At 40.5% G+C, this 16,419-nt stretch overlaps 1 protein-coding gene across 2 annotated transcripts; it reads right to left on the bottom strand.

Annotated features, from left to right (window-relative positions):
* Positions 1-290: 290 nt before the first annotated feature.
* On the bottom strand, positions 291-13,954 carry prkcda (protein kinase C, delta a). Of its 2 annotated transcripts, XM_062444248.1 has the most exons (18): positions 13,879-13,954; positions 10,869-10,998; positions 10,527-10,726; positions 10,376-10,442; positions 9,394-9,550; positions 8,892-8,923; positions 8,646-8,731; positions 7,952-8,081; positions 7,768-7,868; positions 6,907-7,003; positions 6,642-6,772; positions 6,242-6,415; positions 6,053-6,144; positions 2,515-2,577; positions 1,791-1,929; positions 1,469-1,657; positions 1,185-1,313; positions 291-1,066 (listed from the first exon to the last, which is right to left on the bottom strand). In XM_062444248.1, the coding sequence occupies exons 2-18, from the start codon at positions 10,975-10,977 to the stop codon at positions 908-910; spliced, it is 2,055 nt and encodes a 684-aa protein (XP_062300232.1). In that variant the 5' UTR covers positions 10,978-10,998; positions 13,879-13,954; the 3' UTR covers positions 291-907. The 2 variants fall into 2 exon arrangements, with proteins under 2 accessions (XP_062300232.1, XP_062300231.1); XM_062444247.1 differs by lacking the exon at positions 13,879-13,954 and having other exon boundaries at positions 10,869-11,018.
* Positions 13,955-16,419: the final 2,465 nt, after the last annotated feature.

The following is a 16,419-nucleotide window of genomic DNA, read 5'->3' as shown; positions in this document are numbered from 1 at the left end:
AACATCTCTGAGGAATGTTTCCATGTTTTCAGCAAATCTTTTAGTCTGTGCTACAAAGAATTAAGTCAGTTCTGACAGCAAAAGGGGTCCATGCCCGTACTAGCAAGGTCTAATAAAGTGGCTGGCGAGTACAGATGTTACCACAATATACATATACACTGTCTATATAGAGCATTTGAGTGAATTCCTGCTCATGCTTTAAGTTATACTGTTCATTAATTTTTTGCACACAATCTGGCCCCATCCACCTGGCCCCATCCACAGACAGGACCTTTCAATACAGCCTTTTTTAATGTGATCTTTACATGGCACAGTTCAGTCAACGACACAACCACAAGTTCTTCTTTGTCAGCAAGGCATGATTTATCCATTCATAGGCAAGAATTCAGATGTTTCAAAAACAGATAACGTTCATGAATGAGCTATATTTAAAGATGAATAGGTTTCTGTTGGTCTGAGTTATATATACATGCAGTCAACTTATTCACACAATCTACATTTGAAGTATACAGTACAATTTTTTTCCTATTGGTTTCTTTTTCCTCTTCTTAAATTTTCAGTTGAGTTGATTTGGTTATTAACAAAAGGGGCAGAGGATGGCTGCAGATTGTAGCAATGATGTCAAGTGGAATGTGTTCAATCTCCCACCCAATATTACTACTCATACAGGCCTTCAAAATCTAGAGGCATGCACACAAACACAATTACAACAAATATATACAGTACAAGGGCCCATTTTTTCCTCTTCTAATTTCTATACGTACCCAAGGAGAATAGTTTGTGCTTAAAATAGGGTCACACATAATACTGCTTGTGGAGCAGCACACTCATTTACAAGTTTAACCGTGTGACAGAATAAATGACCTCTCCCATCAACAGTAGGTATTTCTGACTGTCCATAAAACAGTTACTTTTCCAGAAGGTGCTCCATCTCGGGGTTGATGAATGAAAAGCCAGCGAACGCTGACTGGTCCATGGAGTCTATGAAGTTCTTATCGCTGTGGGAGAGACGGGGCTTCTCACTGAGGAACTCCCGGTCAAAGTTGCTGCAATCGTTTGGTGCTTTCTGTAATTGAGAGCAAATATATGTCAGAAAAATTAACAAATTGATTATAGACATGTATTACATATAACTAATTGTTTTATCACTATTTAAACATCAATGACTTGTGTGTCGAACATACCACTTTGGGTTTGAAGGGCGGTTCAACTTCCCTCTTCTCCAAGGCCTGCCAGTTAATGGACTTGAAGAAGGGCTGTATACAGATATTACCCACAATTCCTAGCCTGCGCGTGGGGTCTCTCTCAAACAGCTGCAGGAAGACAGTCAGTAAGTACAGGATGTGCATGATTACATCTCAAAAACAACACCTTTTCAGTTACATACATTGGCATTGTCCAATTGCATAGAACAGATTTCATGGTGTTCTGTGACAGACATATTTTGTATAAAAACTCCGGTACAGACCCGCTCAAGCAAGTCTTTGGCCTCCTTGTTGATCCAGCGAGGATAGTGGGGAGTATCCATGCGGATGGACTCAAACAACTCATCTTCATCGTCTCCGTGGAAAGGCGATTGTCCAACCAGCATTTCATACAGCAGCACCCCAAATGACCACCAGTCAACTGAGAAGGAGTATTTCTGTCCCAGTAGGATCTGAGTTGAAACAACAAATTATAAATGTCTCATTCAAAACAGACACTGACACTTTGCTGCGTGCAAAATGATAAATGCATATCAGTTGTGGATTTGAATATTTAAGAATAAGAGAGTGTTTGAAAGGCTGTACCTCTGGAGCAATATAGTCAGGAGTACCGCAGAAAGTCGTGGCGCGGTTCTCCCCAAATACATTCTCCTTGCACATGCCAAAGTCGGCGATCTTTATGTGTCCCTCGTGATCCAACATCACATTGTCTAACTTTAGATCTCTGGAAGAAATACAATCATAGCAGACTGATTTTGATTTTAAATATAACAATTTGTAAATCTTTAAGAATCACTGTCTCAGAACAGCACTCTTTTTAGCATCATACCAGAGTGTTTACATGTTTAGCTTGTTAATTTACAAATAGCATTTGCCTAATATCTAATACTGCTGATTATTAAGCATACCTTAAAATGTTAGGTTTAATTTTGAGCCAACCATTGGTTTCAGTTCTATTTGCAGAGATCTGAAACTTACCTGAGATAGGTAATGCATCACAGTGAAAATATTGAAATTTAGTGTGTGTTAGTGAGTGTTTATTTTGATTCATATCATCACATGCAACGCAACAGATGGGAACAAAAGGTGTCAAAATATGTGGTATTATCTAACTCAAGCAAGACTCATTTTCACATCACACTTGCAACTAAACTGAAATCAGTGGTTTTCTAGAAGGCAGGACAACAACAAAAAAAGATCAGCTGTGATGTGAAGACTTTAGTACTTTAAGTTTATGGGCTAAACTAGCAGTATCATCCTGTAAGTGTGTACTGTACATCGTTAAGTAAAATGCTTTTTGTGCTCTGACCTGTAGATGATCCCTTTGGAATGTAAGAACTTAAGACCACAGATGATCTCAGCTGAGTAGAATCTGCAGGAGACAAAGATGGCAGAGATAGACAGATATCAGCCACTCGTTCTGATGGAAAGCTACAAGTCTGCACTGCAGCAATGTCACTACAGAGTTGGTAAATGCTGGTGTCACTGCAGACTCATTTCAGTATAGACCTGAATTATTGAGGAGGACATTTGTATGGAGGGGGAAACAGGTGAATAATGCTCTCATAATGTGAAACCTGAAAGCGGCTGCGAGCCGAAAAGATTAGACTATCTCTGACCCGCTTCTCTTGTCATCTGTGTCAGGTGAAACGATAGAGTCCAGAGAGGAGATAAAGTAGCCTCCGCTCAAACATAATAACTGGTCGTTCCCTGTAAATGACCAGCTGTCAGGTTTATGCAATCTATATCTCTCACTTATTACTGATAAATATACTGTAGCTCCAATAGACACGTTAGTATTTGCACATATGTAGGATACCATTCCAAGCACGTATAGTCTCCACAAAGTCCACCCAAACGTATTAATCAGTAATCAATGAGGTCCCTCAAAAAAGCACCAAGTATCCTTTTTCTTTCAAGACATGCCTCTTCTTTGACATCAGCCATCTTTTATGGGGTGGTCAGCTGGCGCAGCTGCATCTCGTTAGCGGACAGGAGGAGGCTGGACAAACTCATTAAGAAGGCCAGCTCTGTCCTGGGATGCCCCCTCGACCCGGTGGAGGTGGTGGGAGGGAGGAGAATGATGGCTAAGCTTTCATCTCTAATGAACAACGACTCCCACTCTGTGAAAGACACCCTGACTGCACTGGAGAGCTCCTTCAGCGACAGACTCCTTCATCCAAAATGTGTAAAGGAGCGATATCGCAGGTCCTTCCTCCCTGCAGCTGTCAGACTGTACAATCAGCACTGCACCCAGTAAACCTCAACCTTTTTTGTACTTATTATTAATTATAATATTTATTTATATTCTATTTACTGTCCACTTGCTGCTGTGACAATGCACATTTCCCCATTGTGGGACTAATAAAGGAATATCTTATCTTACCTTAACTATAAAAACTTTTACAACTCTGTCAGGCGGCTTCTTGTTCCTTTTGCTTGCTGCCAGCTGCTGCTTCTGTTTTCTCTCAGCCTCAACAGCCGAGATAACCATCTATGCATTTTGGGTGTTGCCTATTTTATTTCCTATGGCTGAGAACTGAGAAATCAGGGAAAGACATGACAAAAAAAAAGGACTGCTCAGATGCATAAATCACACCCCAAGCACCATTAGCAATCGCATGCCAGTTGCCATCTGAATAATCTATTATTTTTATAATCTCCTTTTTTTATAACGTAGTTCAACTTTTTAAGCACTTTTCCGAGGACTTCTGATCAGCCTAGAGCTCCATGCATCCAGCTCTGCAGCCTGCTGCACCGAGACCAGGACACCTCTGTGCTGTGTATGTCCACTATACAGCCTCAACTAGTCTGAGAGATTCATCCTCCTCCTGACAAGCAGTGAACCAAAGTGTTTCACTGAACCCACGGCAGCTGTTCTCATCTGGCTGTCACTCTGGCAATCAGAGGATAACCAAGTCTCCTCCACCTTGCTCTGCGCTTTCCGCAAAGCTCATCATCAGCCCTTCATCACCAAGGAAACAGTAGGAAAACCATCTAACATGCTTCTGTCTCAGAGTTGATGCAAAGAGCTATTCGAAATTTTAATTTGTATTGGCTGTACTTAGAGTCTTGGTACCTCTTTCCATTTTTGATGACATTTATTCATTCTGTTAGCAATAACAGTTAATTTAATTTGCTCGGTCATTCATGCTTAGTGTTTCCCTATTCATCCCTGCTCCTTAGCAGTTTGATAAATAATTTATCACAAAGTTGTTGCCTGTGCGTATTCCTTTATATCAGAGATGGAGGTTCCTCTATTCAGAGTTCATGACTTTCAGATATAAAACTGATTAATTTGATTATTTTTATATCCTCCTAATAAATTACTTACAAATTAATCAATGGAGGTGGCGCTCCTATTAACTTGATGAGTACTTAATATTAATTGCAGGTAGTGTTATTCCTACTCCTATGTGCACAAAAAGCACAGACACAAAATGGCATGAAATAAAGTCTGTATATTGTATGTGTAAATATAGTTTAAGTTGGTTTTAAGTGGCTCTGCTATGAGAGGAAGTTGAGATGACAGACTAGACTGTCAACTGCACTGGGTCAACAGGTTAGCAGTAGCTACTGGGAGAACAGGGCCTTTGTTTCTGATAAAGAGGTCACTCGAAACTCTGCGATTCAGTCAGCGCCTAAGGAAAAAATATTGCATAACCAAATCCAAGAGATACTTTCCATTCCAGTGTGACAGCTTGTACAGTAACACACAAACATGTTACTTACATTTATCCACATATGTAAACAAACGTGCAAATGTGTATTTTGTTAAAAATTAATGCACTGTGAAAGGATAAAACAGACAATTCTGTTTCTTTCGCACTCACTGAAGGTAAATGATTCATCCAGGCTCAATACAGTCACTGAGTGAGGAGAATTTTAGTGGATGCCAACACAAGATCAGGTGTCTGTGTTTGCAAAGTGGAGAATTACTCCTGTCAACTCATCTCATGTGTCCAGTACATAGTCACCACTTTAACTACAGGAAATGTAGCAGCAGACTAATCTGTAAGACCAATGTCTCTGACCACAGGTGATGATTAATGTATTTATTGTCGATATTTTCCAAAGAAAATGCGTGCACTGAATATGTCTTTGTCGACAAAACTTTACTTGCAAGGTAAATTTCTGCTTTTTAATTGTGAATTTGAACTCCAAAATGTGTGAAAACAACACCAAGACAAGATCTTCAACTGAGCAAAATCCATCTGCTGAGGAAGATAGTGTGATACCATAAAAAGCTCCAGAACAGGTACTAATGGAGCTTGTGGCATGACTGTTTTCTGTATTACAACTGTCATATTAAGAAGGTCGAATTAAAGTAATAAAAGGGCACTGTGAAAAATATTTCATAAAAGAAAGTACATCTAGGTTGTGTAACTCATCTGTTTGTAAATGTGAGAATTTTTAAAGCTTGGATGTGGACATAACACCGTCTTTTACCAGTGTGCCATTGTTTTATTCTGGAGTGATTCCCACAGAGAGATGAGAAGAGTAGTGGGTGTCACTAACTGATACCACTGCATACAAACAGCACACACACACACTCAGGCCTGCTCACTTCATACAAGGCCAGTCTGTTGGTGAGCGGCAGTTAATGTACGTCTGCCAAGCCCCTGTCCATCAGGGTTTAGTATATTATGTAAAAGAAAACAAACATAATGGGGCAGAGTCAGAGAGAGTGGCAAAGAGAGGAAACATAAGTTCTCCTTTACAAGTGTCTGCTTTCCATCAGGTCATTGATTCGGTATGTGTGCATCTGCAGTAATGATGCCCGGTTGTGTGTTTTATTTTCCAACAAGTCTGTATATTTTCATGTCTGTGTGACAGGTCCGACTTACGTGGCTCTGTAGAGTTCAAAGCGCCCTTTCTCCTGAATATGAAACATCAGGTCTCCACCATTGAGATACTCCATCACAAAGAACAGATGCTCCTGTAAACAAGTTTCACTTTCAGTATGTAATGATGTAATTATGCAGAGTACAAACAAAATAGGACCAAAGACATTATTGAGGTAGAGAGGGTTCTACCTTGGTCTGGAAGGTGGAGTAAAGGTGTGTGAGGAAGGGGTTATCCCAGGCTAAAGCCAAGACTCTCTTCTCTACCATGGTGCACTCCACATCGTCATCCATCAGCACTACATCTTTCTTCAGAGCCTTCACCGCAAAGTACTCTCCACGACCTTTCAACTCTGCCAGTAGAACCTGGGAGAGGAGAAGAGAGGAAAATTGAATCAGTTGCTAAATTCATACACTTTTGCAGCAGCTCACAGTCTGATCAAACACCTATAATCAGTGTCATTATTCCTATATGCAGCCTGCATTTTCCAGTGTGTTGTTGGTGTAATCAGGGTTATCCTCTTATTCTTGGGCTGTTTTTTTTTTTTTTTTAAACTACTCTTTCACTGTCAAATGGTTGCTGTGTGTGTACCTTGCCAAAGCTGCCTTTTCCCAAGACCTTGTGAAAGATGAAGTTGTCCACATTGATGCGGGTCAGATGTGTAATACGAGACTGAGGACGTGGGCTAGATCCATCCCACAGCTTGCCATAGGGAGATCCATCTAATGAATAAACACACAGAACATATTTATTCACTTGTTCACTGTTCAATTTAATCATGAAAATGTTCACATTATTGTGCATAATAAGCAAAAAAGGGCCTATGATGCACATATGGAAAAACCCTCTCACTGACCATTGATATCCAGTCCAGCAAGCTTATTGACCTCATCATAGATTCCAATATCAGGTAAATTAGGCAGGTTTGGATCTGAACGGCGAGTGGAAGGTTTCTGATGGATGAAGACATAAAAAAAGTAAAAATCAAAGAGGAAGTCAAATAGTGTAGAGGCCTTTAAAATAGATCAACTGGGATTTCCACAACTTGCCAGTCCTTAAACACACCAGGACAATGAGCTCAGGTTCCCACTGTCAGGTGTCACACTCTGAACAATTTGTCAGCACACACCGGGGATCACGAGTTTCACATTCAAGAGACACTCAGTTTGATGGTTACACTTGATTTTGATAGTCCATTGTTGATAATCCACTTACTACCGAGGGACAATAATTTTTCAGCAAAGAATCAACTGAATGTCATGTGACACTTATGATAATGAAGAGCCCTGAAAAGATACGCTCTGTCTGGGTTAGGGGTTAATTCTAGTGTTGGGATTAGTGTTAGAAAAAGGCTCAAATGAGGACCGGATAACTTTGCTCTTATTTTTATTTTATCTGGTAACCCTTGCAAGCTGTCAAACACTTTCAATTCATTTCACATTTTTTGCAGTTATACAAAATAAAACTGCATGAAACATGTGGTTCTTATCTTCCACTGTTTTAAGTTACATTAGAATGTTTAACCTGACTCTGATACTATACACTAATTGCTCATTAAAAGGTAATGTAATCAGATACCTATAGCTTTTCAAAGAGCTGCGTTTTGTTTAAATTAGCTGGTGTAACCCTTGAGTCAGACTTTTCTTTGACTTAAAGATTAAAAAAAACACTTGATTTGTCGATGTATTAAATGACGTGACCTCCTCCATGAACTCACCTGGCTGACTTGTGTGAGTGCTTCAGCTAGTAGTTTCTGGTTGATACCACAAAGGTTGGCCACTTTATCCTGACACTTGTGATGGACATTCATGGCACAATCTACAAACAGAAAAAAAGAAAGCTTGTGTAAGACACACGTGTACTTAAATTCCAATAATTACTCAATTATATCTGTACTGTACCTTCACACTTGAGGCCTTGTTTAACCAGACCCCACAGCAGACTTCCACAGTGGTCACAGAAGGTGGGACTCATGTAGTTGTTGTTCTTGAAACGATGTGGCATGTCAATCTTAAAGCGTTCCTTTTGGAACTGTGGGGACAGATGGGATTCGTCATCTCCATGAATGTCCGGTGGCAATAGAAACCTAATCAAAGGTCTTCGATACTTCATTGCCCTGCGTACCTGTCTCATCTTTTCCCTTTTTTGTTTAATGCTCTGCTTCCCTCTCTGTCTCTGTCATAAATGACCACACTGTTAAATCTTCTTGGATTCCTCCAAGGTCTACTCTGATTAAGGTACCTCTCTGACCCGCCCCATCTGTCATTCATTCACTGTGTGGGTGTGTGTGCTTGATCATTTCCATATAGCCATTATCTAAGTCAGTTGGTCTTTGATCGTCTTCCAGTATTGATGATGATTGAGTAGAGCAAAATATTGGATGTGGACCCACAATGGTATCTGCCATTGTATTAACCTCTGACCCGGCAACCCCAGCCAATTCAATGATATGATCACAATTGTTCAGTGAATAGGACGGATACCTTTCTATCAGTAGTATAGAGAGTGAATAAAAACCCACACTAAACTGACATTTGGAGACAAATGGAGAACACTCACAGTACTTTTTGTGCTGCACAAATATGTGTTACGTACCACAGTATCCCGACTGTTGGCAGCAGTACCAGTACATCTGCCGATGATTTTGTCTATGCATTTCTTGTGGATGGCCGCATTACACTCTGGTAAAAAGCAAAGATAATAAGATAAAACAGAATAGTATACTTGCTCCAGTATCTGAACATATTTTTGACAGTAGAGTGGAAAAATATATCTTTTTTTAGTCAAATGCAAAATTTTAAAATGTACGATTATTACATTATTAAATGATTGTAAACTTACGTCTGCATTTATAGCCTTGCTTGTTGAGCCCCCTGTGAGAGACAAATAAACACAAATGGGTCAGTCTGTATCATTCTTTGATCATGTGAATGTAAACAGTGTGCTGATTAATCATTTGTTAGTGATAAACACCTGCAGTACACCCATGTGCATCACAAACTTCCTCTCAAGTGAGATTAAAAGTGTCCTCAAAGCAGATGAGTGGAGATCTGCCATCAGTGGATGAACATAATCATTGACACAAATGCACGAAACAACTTAAAAGGAAAGTTGCCCTTTATGGTTTTAGCAAAAACATTCGCAACATTTCTGTCAGACTCAAGTCTGACAGAAAGCAGCTGAGTCAGAGAGTGTTTGAAACTGCCACATATCAGGACAATCCAAAACATATTTCCCCTTGTTGTTCTGTCTGGTGTTCTAGCATATCAGACCAGTGGTTTATAAGTTCCCATTTATCTGCCTTGAAGATTTGTTTATAGACTTCAGTGTAGGATGAACTGACCAGACAAACTCTCTGCACACAGAGCAGAAAGTGGGCTGTCTGAAGAACGTGGCGATGAACTCGTGGTTCTTTATGAAGTGGATCTTTGCCTGCTTGATGGCCCCTCGTCTACGGTTCAGGGTCGGAGCCTCTTCTTCCTTTACAGCCTGCTTACTCTCTTCCAGACAGACAGAGAAACACAGATCAGTTATCCCCCAATACTGCGATGGAAAATTAGGTCATTTTATATATGTCACAACTTGACAGGCTTAATGATAAACTATGGGGACCCATAGTAATTGCTCATGTGAATGCCTGCAAGTGATAAGATAAAAACAAGTGGTGGGGCAGTTTGTGTATGTATGGGGTAAAAAGTAATCAGAACTACCACCCAGGAAATCCCTAACCCCACAGATAAAGCTCAACATGGTATTTGTTAAACATGAAAGGTAAATAACAGATATATAGAAAACATTCAACCCCATTTTCACATTATTCGCCCACAATCTTGCTCTAAAAAACCTATTTTCTCAAACAGACTCTTACTCTACGTATTCAGCTAGAGTAAAAAACAGTTCTCACAATTTAATTTAAGAATTTCTGTTTTGTGTTTTTGTCTGTGATCTTCTTCCTTGTTTGAGGTTGCTCAGTTGGAAAAAGACTTCATGCATATCTGTGCACCAATCCGAATTTAGCAACACTAGAATTAGAGTCTGTTGATATTTGACGTGTTGTCAGCTTATCTTGTGAAACCTCTGTCAACAGCGGAAATAGTGCATTTTTCAGTGTTAATGTTTTAATAAATGATAACTAATAATGTTTTAACTTCGATTATTGCTTATTTAGTTCATATTTAATGCTATAGAAAAAGGCTAATGTGGCAAATAAAGCAAATAAAACAAAGCAGCCTGAAAACAAATCATACAGATTAGATTTAAGTCAACTATATAAAGGCAGAGAATAAAAGAAAAAAAGGGAACACTTCCGTGTTATTTCCATTCACCTGTATCTACTCCCTCCAGAAAGTACTGCACTGCCATCATCACTTTCCCAGAAGGATGGAGATCCACCTGAACGCACAAACACACAGTTAGACACAGAGACAGCCTGAGATATTGCTCTACAGGGACACAGGACCATCTGGAATGTCCTACCCAGAATTCAGCGCACCCGTTGGCTTTCTTGCAGCGCTCAGCAAGTACGGACACACCAACAGTGACCTCAGCCAGCGGCTCCTCGGCTGTCTTCATCAGCAGTACCTCAAGCACACGGCCCTCGTAGATGTGTGCATCAAAACTGGCTTTCCACGCTGGATACATGGTGGGTTTCCGCTGAACAAGGGTCTTACCTCGTTCTAAGGATAGGAAGATGGACAGAGAGAGAGAGAAAATATGTTTTAGAAAAGGAAACCACAAGAAGGAAGTTGCAGCTTTGTTGACAGAAATTGCAACTTCTGTAAAAGATAAAGCAGTGGAGGCTATCACAGAGTTTCTTACCAGTAGTCAAGGCTTCCTTCATTTTGATTGCACAGAAGGGCGGATCAGCCAGGGGGGGCAGGACGCCCAGGTCGTACGAGTTAAAGGCGATCCTCAAGAAAGGAGCCATGGTCACAAGTACCGGGGTCACCTGCTCTCAGATATGGACAAACACAGGTGACATTTATCTGCAATGGCATGTTAATTACACACATAGTTGCAGTTCATTACCATATCTACCTATGCATAAATGCATAAATACACACAGTTGCATATGGTTGTGCATCAATACTGCTGGCTCACATTAAGATATAAAGATAAGTGCTATTTGTGAATGTTGAACTGCATAATCTCTGTGTACATTGTGAGACAAAGCATCATAGAGAGAACATAGGCAATACTTCTTAATTCTTAATTGAGAATTGTATTATTATTATGTCCATATATCTGACACCCTGTCAGACACAAACACCTGCACACAAGATGTGCTTTGCCAACAAGGACGGAAAAACGTCTGTCAAACCGCAGTTATGTTCCCATCATAGAAATGAGACATTGAATTGAATTTACTCTTGTACTTTATAATCTCATTTTGAGACGTTTCAGCTCAGTCACAACCACACGGAGGAGGGACACAAACATTCTCACACCTCCATCGATATCACCTGTTTTTATGTAGAGGAAGAACAGTGTGTGGAATGAGTATTGCATTGTTTTTGTATTAGATTCCCAGCTGGGTTTTTTGTTTTTTTAGATTTTATTAACTAAATAATTAATTGATAAGAAAAATAATCAATAGCTTAAAAGATTATTTAAGTATGTTGCATTCCTTGTGGACCAGAGGTGAAATATATCCTGATAATGACATAAATGAGAGATATATCACACTACAGGCAGGCTCTAATTTGATGCATGCATGACTTGCTGCTTGCATAAACTTACATGCGCAACTTTTTTCTGAAACAGTCTACACACCACCAGTTTCTGTATGTGTAACACACGTACCAACAGACAGGTGACGCCCAACAGCCTCATGTGTTAACTACACACTTGGGTCACACCCATGCTTTTTTTTTTTTTTTTTTTTTTTTTACATATCTACTCTATTCATTTGACACCCCTGTGTGTGAAAAACAACTACAATGTTAAATAGATAGCACCATACTTGTTTAGTTCTCTGCCACTGTGTTTTCTTGAGTGTGTAGTTTCTGAAGGGTTGCAATTGCGACAGAGGAGGTATGTTTGCGTGTACTACAAGGGCAGAGCGAGCCTGAACATGTCCCTAATCCAAACACAAGCATGCAGTGCTCCACGGTTGGCCTAGCTGGTATTCACAATCCTAAACCCATAATCGCCCACGCTGAGACCAGAAAACTAAGAAACAAAAAAACATGCAGGCAAGACAGAAAGTATGCAATCAGAAGGGGGGGTGGGTGGTGACCATGTTCACTCACACACTCACTGCTGCTGTGAGCTGTGCTGTCAGGGTTTTTGGAGTTATTCAATAGCACACTGTGTGATTGAGGGCGGTAGAGATTGATTACCTAGCAAACTGTTCATGTGCAGTTTCGATTTGTCCCGACTGTTAAATTCAGTAGTTATGTGCCATTCACCAGTGTACTGTAATTTGCAACAGTAACTACTGACTTTTTGTCTTTCATAGCCCACATCCTGATATCTATTAATGACCAATACTTATAAAGTCACACTTTTGACTTAAACATTTCATAACACCTGGCTGACAGGCTATGTAATCATACCAAAAGATAATCCAGTCTCTATGCTCTTAAAATACAAAATAAGCAAAAAATTGAAACATAACTGTCAACAGACAGAAACACAGAGACAGAGCCTGTATAGTCATCCAGTGATATGTTGTATGGATGTAATTAACATTTCATACTATTTCAGAGCAGGTCCCAATGTAAGCATCATACTCATACAACCAGTCTGCTGTCACTGCTGGTGAAGTGAACAACATGTCCTCAAATCTGACTCTCTCTTACACACACACACACACACACACACGTGGTTAAAGTGTTGCACCTATACCCTTACTTTCCCCATGCTTTTGAAAACTGCACATGATGTTAAGATGTTAAGAAACAAAAACACTCTCGAGGCAGTAACAAAGTCCACGGAAGCGGTTACAGTGATTCAAAGTGTGGCAATTTGAAAAGCATCGGCATCAATCTGAGGGATCAGTCAGTGCATCTGACTCTCTCTCTCAGGAACATCATTTCCTCAGAAGGAAGTGGTTGATTGTCAGTTTGGCAGAGCGCAGATGTCGACTCAAGTTTGACTCGGTCGGCAGTTTGGAAACCAGATTATCTTCATCACAGATAAATGTGATGTTTGGTTTCACATTTACATCATTTCTGTCCGGACCTGCCCACATTCCTCTTCACGCCCGGTGTTACGGCGCATTCTGTGACCCGTGAGATTCAGCGACCTCAATATGGTCCACACTCAGCTATTACCCACAAACAGACTCCTAAATATGTAAATAGGATCCAGGGGGTTGAGACCTGTAATTAGCAGACGTTTGCGGACAGTCAGGACAGTTTGGAGAGTCCTGACACCACCTGTCAATATTTGGTTAACTAATGTTTCCATAGTCACCATAAAATATCTGACAGGTCACAGATTCCATCGCACCATTTCAGTATTACTTAAAAATCACCGCTTCACTGATCCAAAAAGTTGGTAGAGCATGTTATTTCATTCAAAGATGTGAAGGTAGTGGCAATTATGTTTTTAACAGTAGAAAAGGTGTCGATATAGTGTTGATGCTACTCTGAAGTCCGTCGGAAAGACCTAAAAAGACAACGCTAGCTAACGTTAGCGGCTGCGGTCATGGTTAACTAGGTAACGTTACAGTTTGTTTCCCTATTGATGAAAGAAAAAAAAAACAACAAGAAGGTCGTTTTTTTGTTTTTGTTTTAGGGCAACTTTCTGCACACACCAGCCGGCAAGCCCCTAAACTCTGTGAAAAGCTTGACCAAAAAATGTATAATAATGGCAGTCTCACCTCGTCCTGCAAACTCGGTGTTGTTTCTTTTCACCGACGACGAAAAGTTGCTCTTTCTCTTCCCCTCCTTTTTTTTGCTCTGTGATTCCGTCGATTGAGGAAGTGTGGCGCGCGCTCGCAGGCTTTCTCGACAAGCTGTGACGTTTACCTGCCACACACACACACACGCACACACACACAACGCGGTATGTGCCCCAGTCCCTGCACTGCACCCAGCTGCCCTATTTTAAATAGAGGTCCTGTGAGTTATTATAATGCATTTTTCCACATGGGTTGAACCATTCATAGAAACATGCCTCAGACACAAATGCCACTTTCCATTTTAACCCCACGTGGGCGCTTAACATAATTGTGTGGGTGGGTTTATTACTGCAGACCTGTTGATCACCTGAGCTAGATAAACCTGCCCGTGCCGCTATAGATCTGCATTGCTGGTGAGTGTGCCCTAGATTAGTGTAGCATTGCCTTGTATGTGGGGGAAGACGTTTTTTTCTCATAAAAAGTGTTTGTGTGGTAGGGGGTGGGGTCACGTGGCTGGTAGGCTGCGGGGGTAGTTTTGAGGTTTGAGCTTTGTTTCTGCTGGTGAGGAGGTGGCAGATTTGGCTTCTGCAGCTAAAGCATATTTTGTTGTTCTACAGTCCATCACTTCAAATTATCCACGTTCATTTATTTATTTCACATGCCTGCATTCAACCCCCCTACCACCCACCCCCCATAAACACCTTCACACATCCAAATATATGTATGGCAGAAACTGAACATTAATGCCAACTGAGCTATTCTCATCATGATGACACTAATGAAATATTGGATGAGGTGAACCAAGATCTAAATGAGGAATGCAGCAGATAAAGCCCTGCAGGGTTGAGTCATAATTAAATATCTATGTGCAGTTTGTAACTATGAAATTCTTTGTGCTGCTACAAACCACCACAAAGTGAAGCACAGATTTAAAGTAAAACTTGCCAGGAACAGGCGGACAGGTCACAGGTGTGTCAGTGATCTCCTCTCTTACATAACAGGCAGATTCTGACTCATTGCAGACACAGGAAGTCTGCAGCGAAGACTCGGTGTGTGTGTGCGTGTGTGTGTGTGTGCATTAAAGATTTCATCGCCCGGCTGCTCTTCTCTGACAGATGCGTATCCACAGCTCAAGGAACCCTTTCCTTCTGTTCTTCCTTTAGCACAGGCTACACACTGCCATGATCCACCCGTGGGATGTATAGGCTGTATACATTTAGAAATAAACAAATAAACAGCTGCAGGGCTCCAATGTCCACTTATTTATTGCATTCTTGGGGCTCTGCAGTGTGCCATCTGTTTATTTGTTTGTTTCATGATTTGCTCACTTTCAGATTAGCGCCTGCTTCTCTTTGGTTTGGATGTGCACGTATACTCTGTTTGGATGTTATATTTAGCACACACAGCTTTAAGAGAGCCAGATAATAATAGAAACTCCCAATGTATGGACTTGATCAGGGGCAATATGGATATATATGTGAATAGCTGTGAATAGTTTATGATTTTATTAAAGTCAGGAGCACCCTAAGGGTTCCCAAGATAAATCGGAGGGGTCACAAGTAAAGGAAAGCAACAAGATAGAAGAAATATCTTTCCCTCACCACTGTTTTTTTCTTTAGGTTTCCCTGTTTGGTTGAACAGCTTACAAATCATGTCAACATGAATACCACAATCTAAGATTAGGTGTCACAGGTAGACATTCCTTTATTTTAGGAGCTAATTTAGACTGTAAAGCACCATCCATAAAACAGGCAGATGAGGAAAAGGTTTAATCTTCAAGGATGCATTAGGGTGTGTGTAAAGATTATTGGTTCTTGTTTGCAAAGCATGTTGAGTAAGGCTGGGTGACCAAAAGTGTCACACTGCTTCTAGAGTAGCAATTAAGATAGTAAAATAATAAGGAAATGTACATTGTTTGAGAGTCACCAGCAGAGCATTACTCAGCAGCCAGGTCAGTAGGTCCATGTCTTTAGTGACTCTGGAGTGTCCTTACATGATACAGTATTGTTTTAAAGTATAGTTTTCAATATAACATGAATGTAGAAAGAATTGTCATGCCACACGAGACATTACCACTTAAGGGAAAAGTTCAAGAATGTAGCTGGAGCCAGCAACTGGTTAGCTTAGTTTAGCACAAAGACTGAAAAAATAGGGAAACAGCTAGCTTTCCTCTGCCCAAAGGTATAGAAATTTGCCTACTAGCAGCTGTAAAGTTTACTAGTTAACACTCGTTTGTTTAAGCAATACACAAACCAAAGTGTACAAATGACAATTCAGCGTTTTACAGGGGGTTAGTCTACGTGTCTAGGGCATGGAGCAATGACTTCCTGGAGGATCTGCTGGTTGCCTGGCAACTGCTCCCAGCCAAGAAATAGCCTGGCACAGTGAAAACCAAAACTTGACATTTTGGCATCTTCAGATTTTTGTACAAGTTAAACAAATAGATATAACATGTTAATTACCTAGCTTTAGGTGCTGATAAATTGAGTTTTTTCCCCTGTTTCCAGCCTATTGGCTGCT

This window comes from Scomber scombrus, chromosome 3 (assembly GCF_963691925.1).
Source record: "Scomber scombrus chromosome 3, fScoSco1.1, whole genome shotgun sequence".
Taxonomy (NCBI): Eukaryota; Metazoa; Chordata; class Actinopteri; order Scombriformes; family Scombridae; genus Scomber; species Scomber scombrus.
This window is presented reverse-complemented; position numbering and strand designations above follow the sequence as displayed.

Excerpts from the sequence above, each read along its gene's own strand:
- prkcda (XM_062444248.1), bottom strand. The coding sequence starts at position 10,977 with ATGGCTCCTTTCTTGAGGATCGCCTTTAACTCGTACGACCTGGGCGTC. Across the intron at positions 10,727-10,868 it reads GAAGGAAGCCTTGACTACTG|AACGAGGTAAGACCCTTGTT; the intron begins GTAAGAAACTCT and ends TCCTATCCTTAG. Across the intron at positions 6,773-6,906 it reads TGCTGGACTGGATATCAATG|ATGGATCTCCCTATGGCAAG; the intron begins GTCAGTGAGAGG and ends TTTATTCATTAG.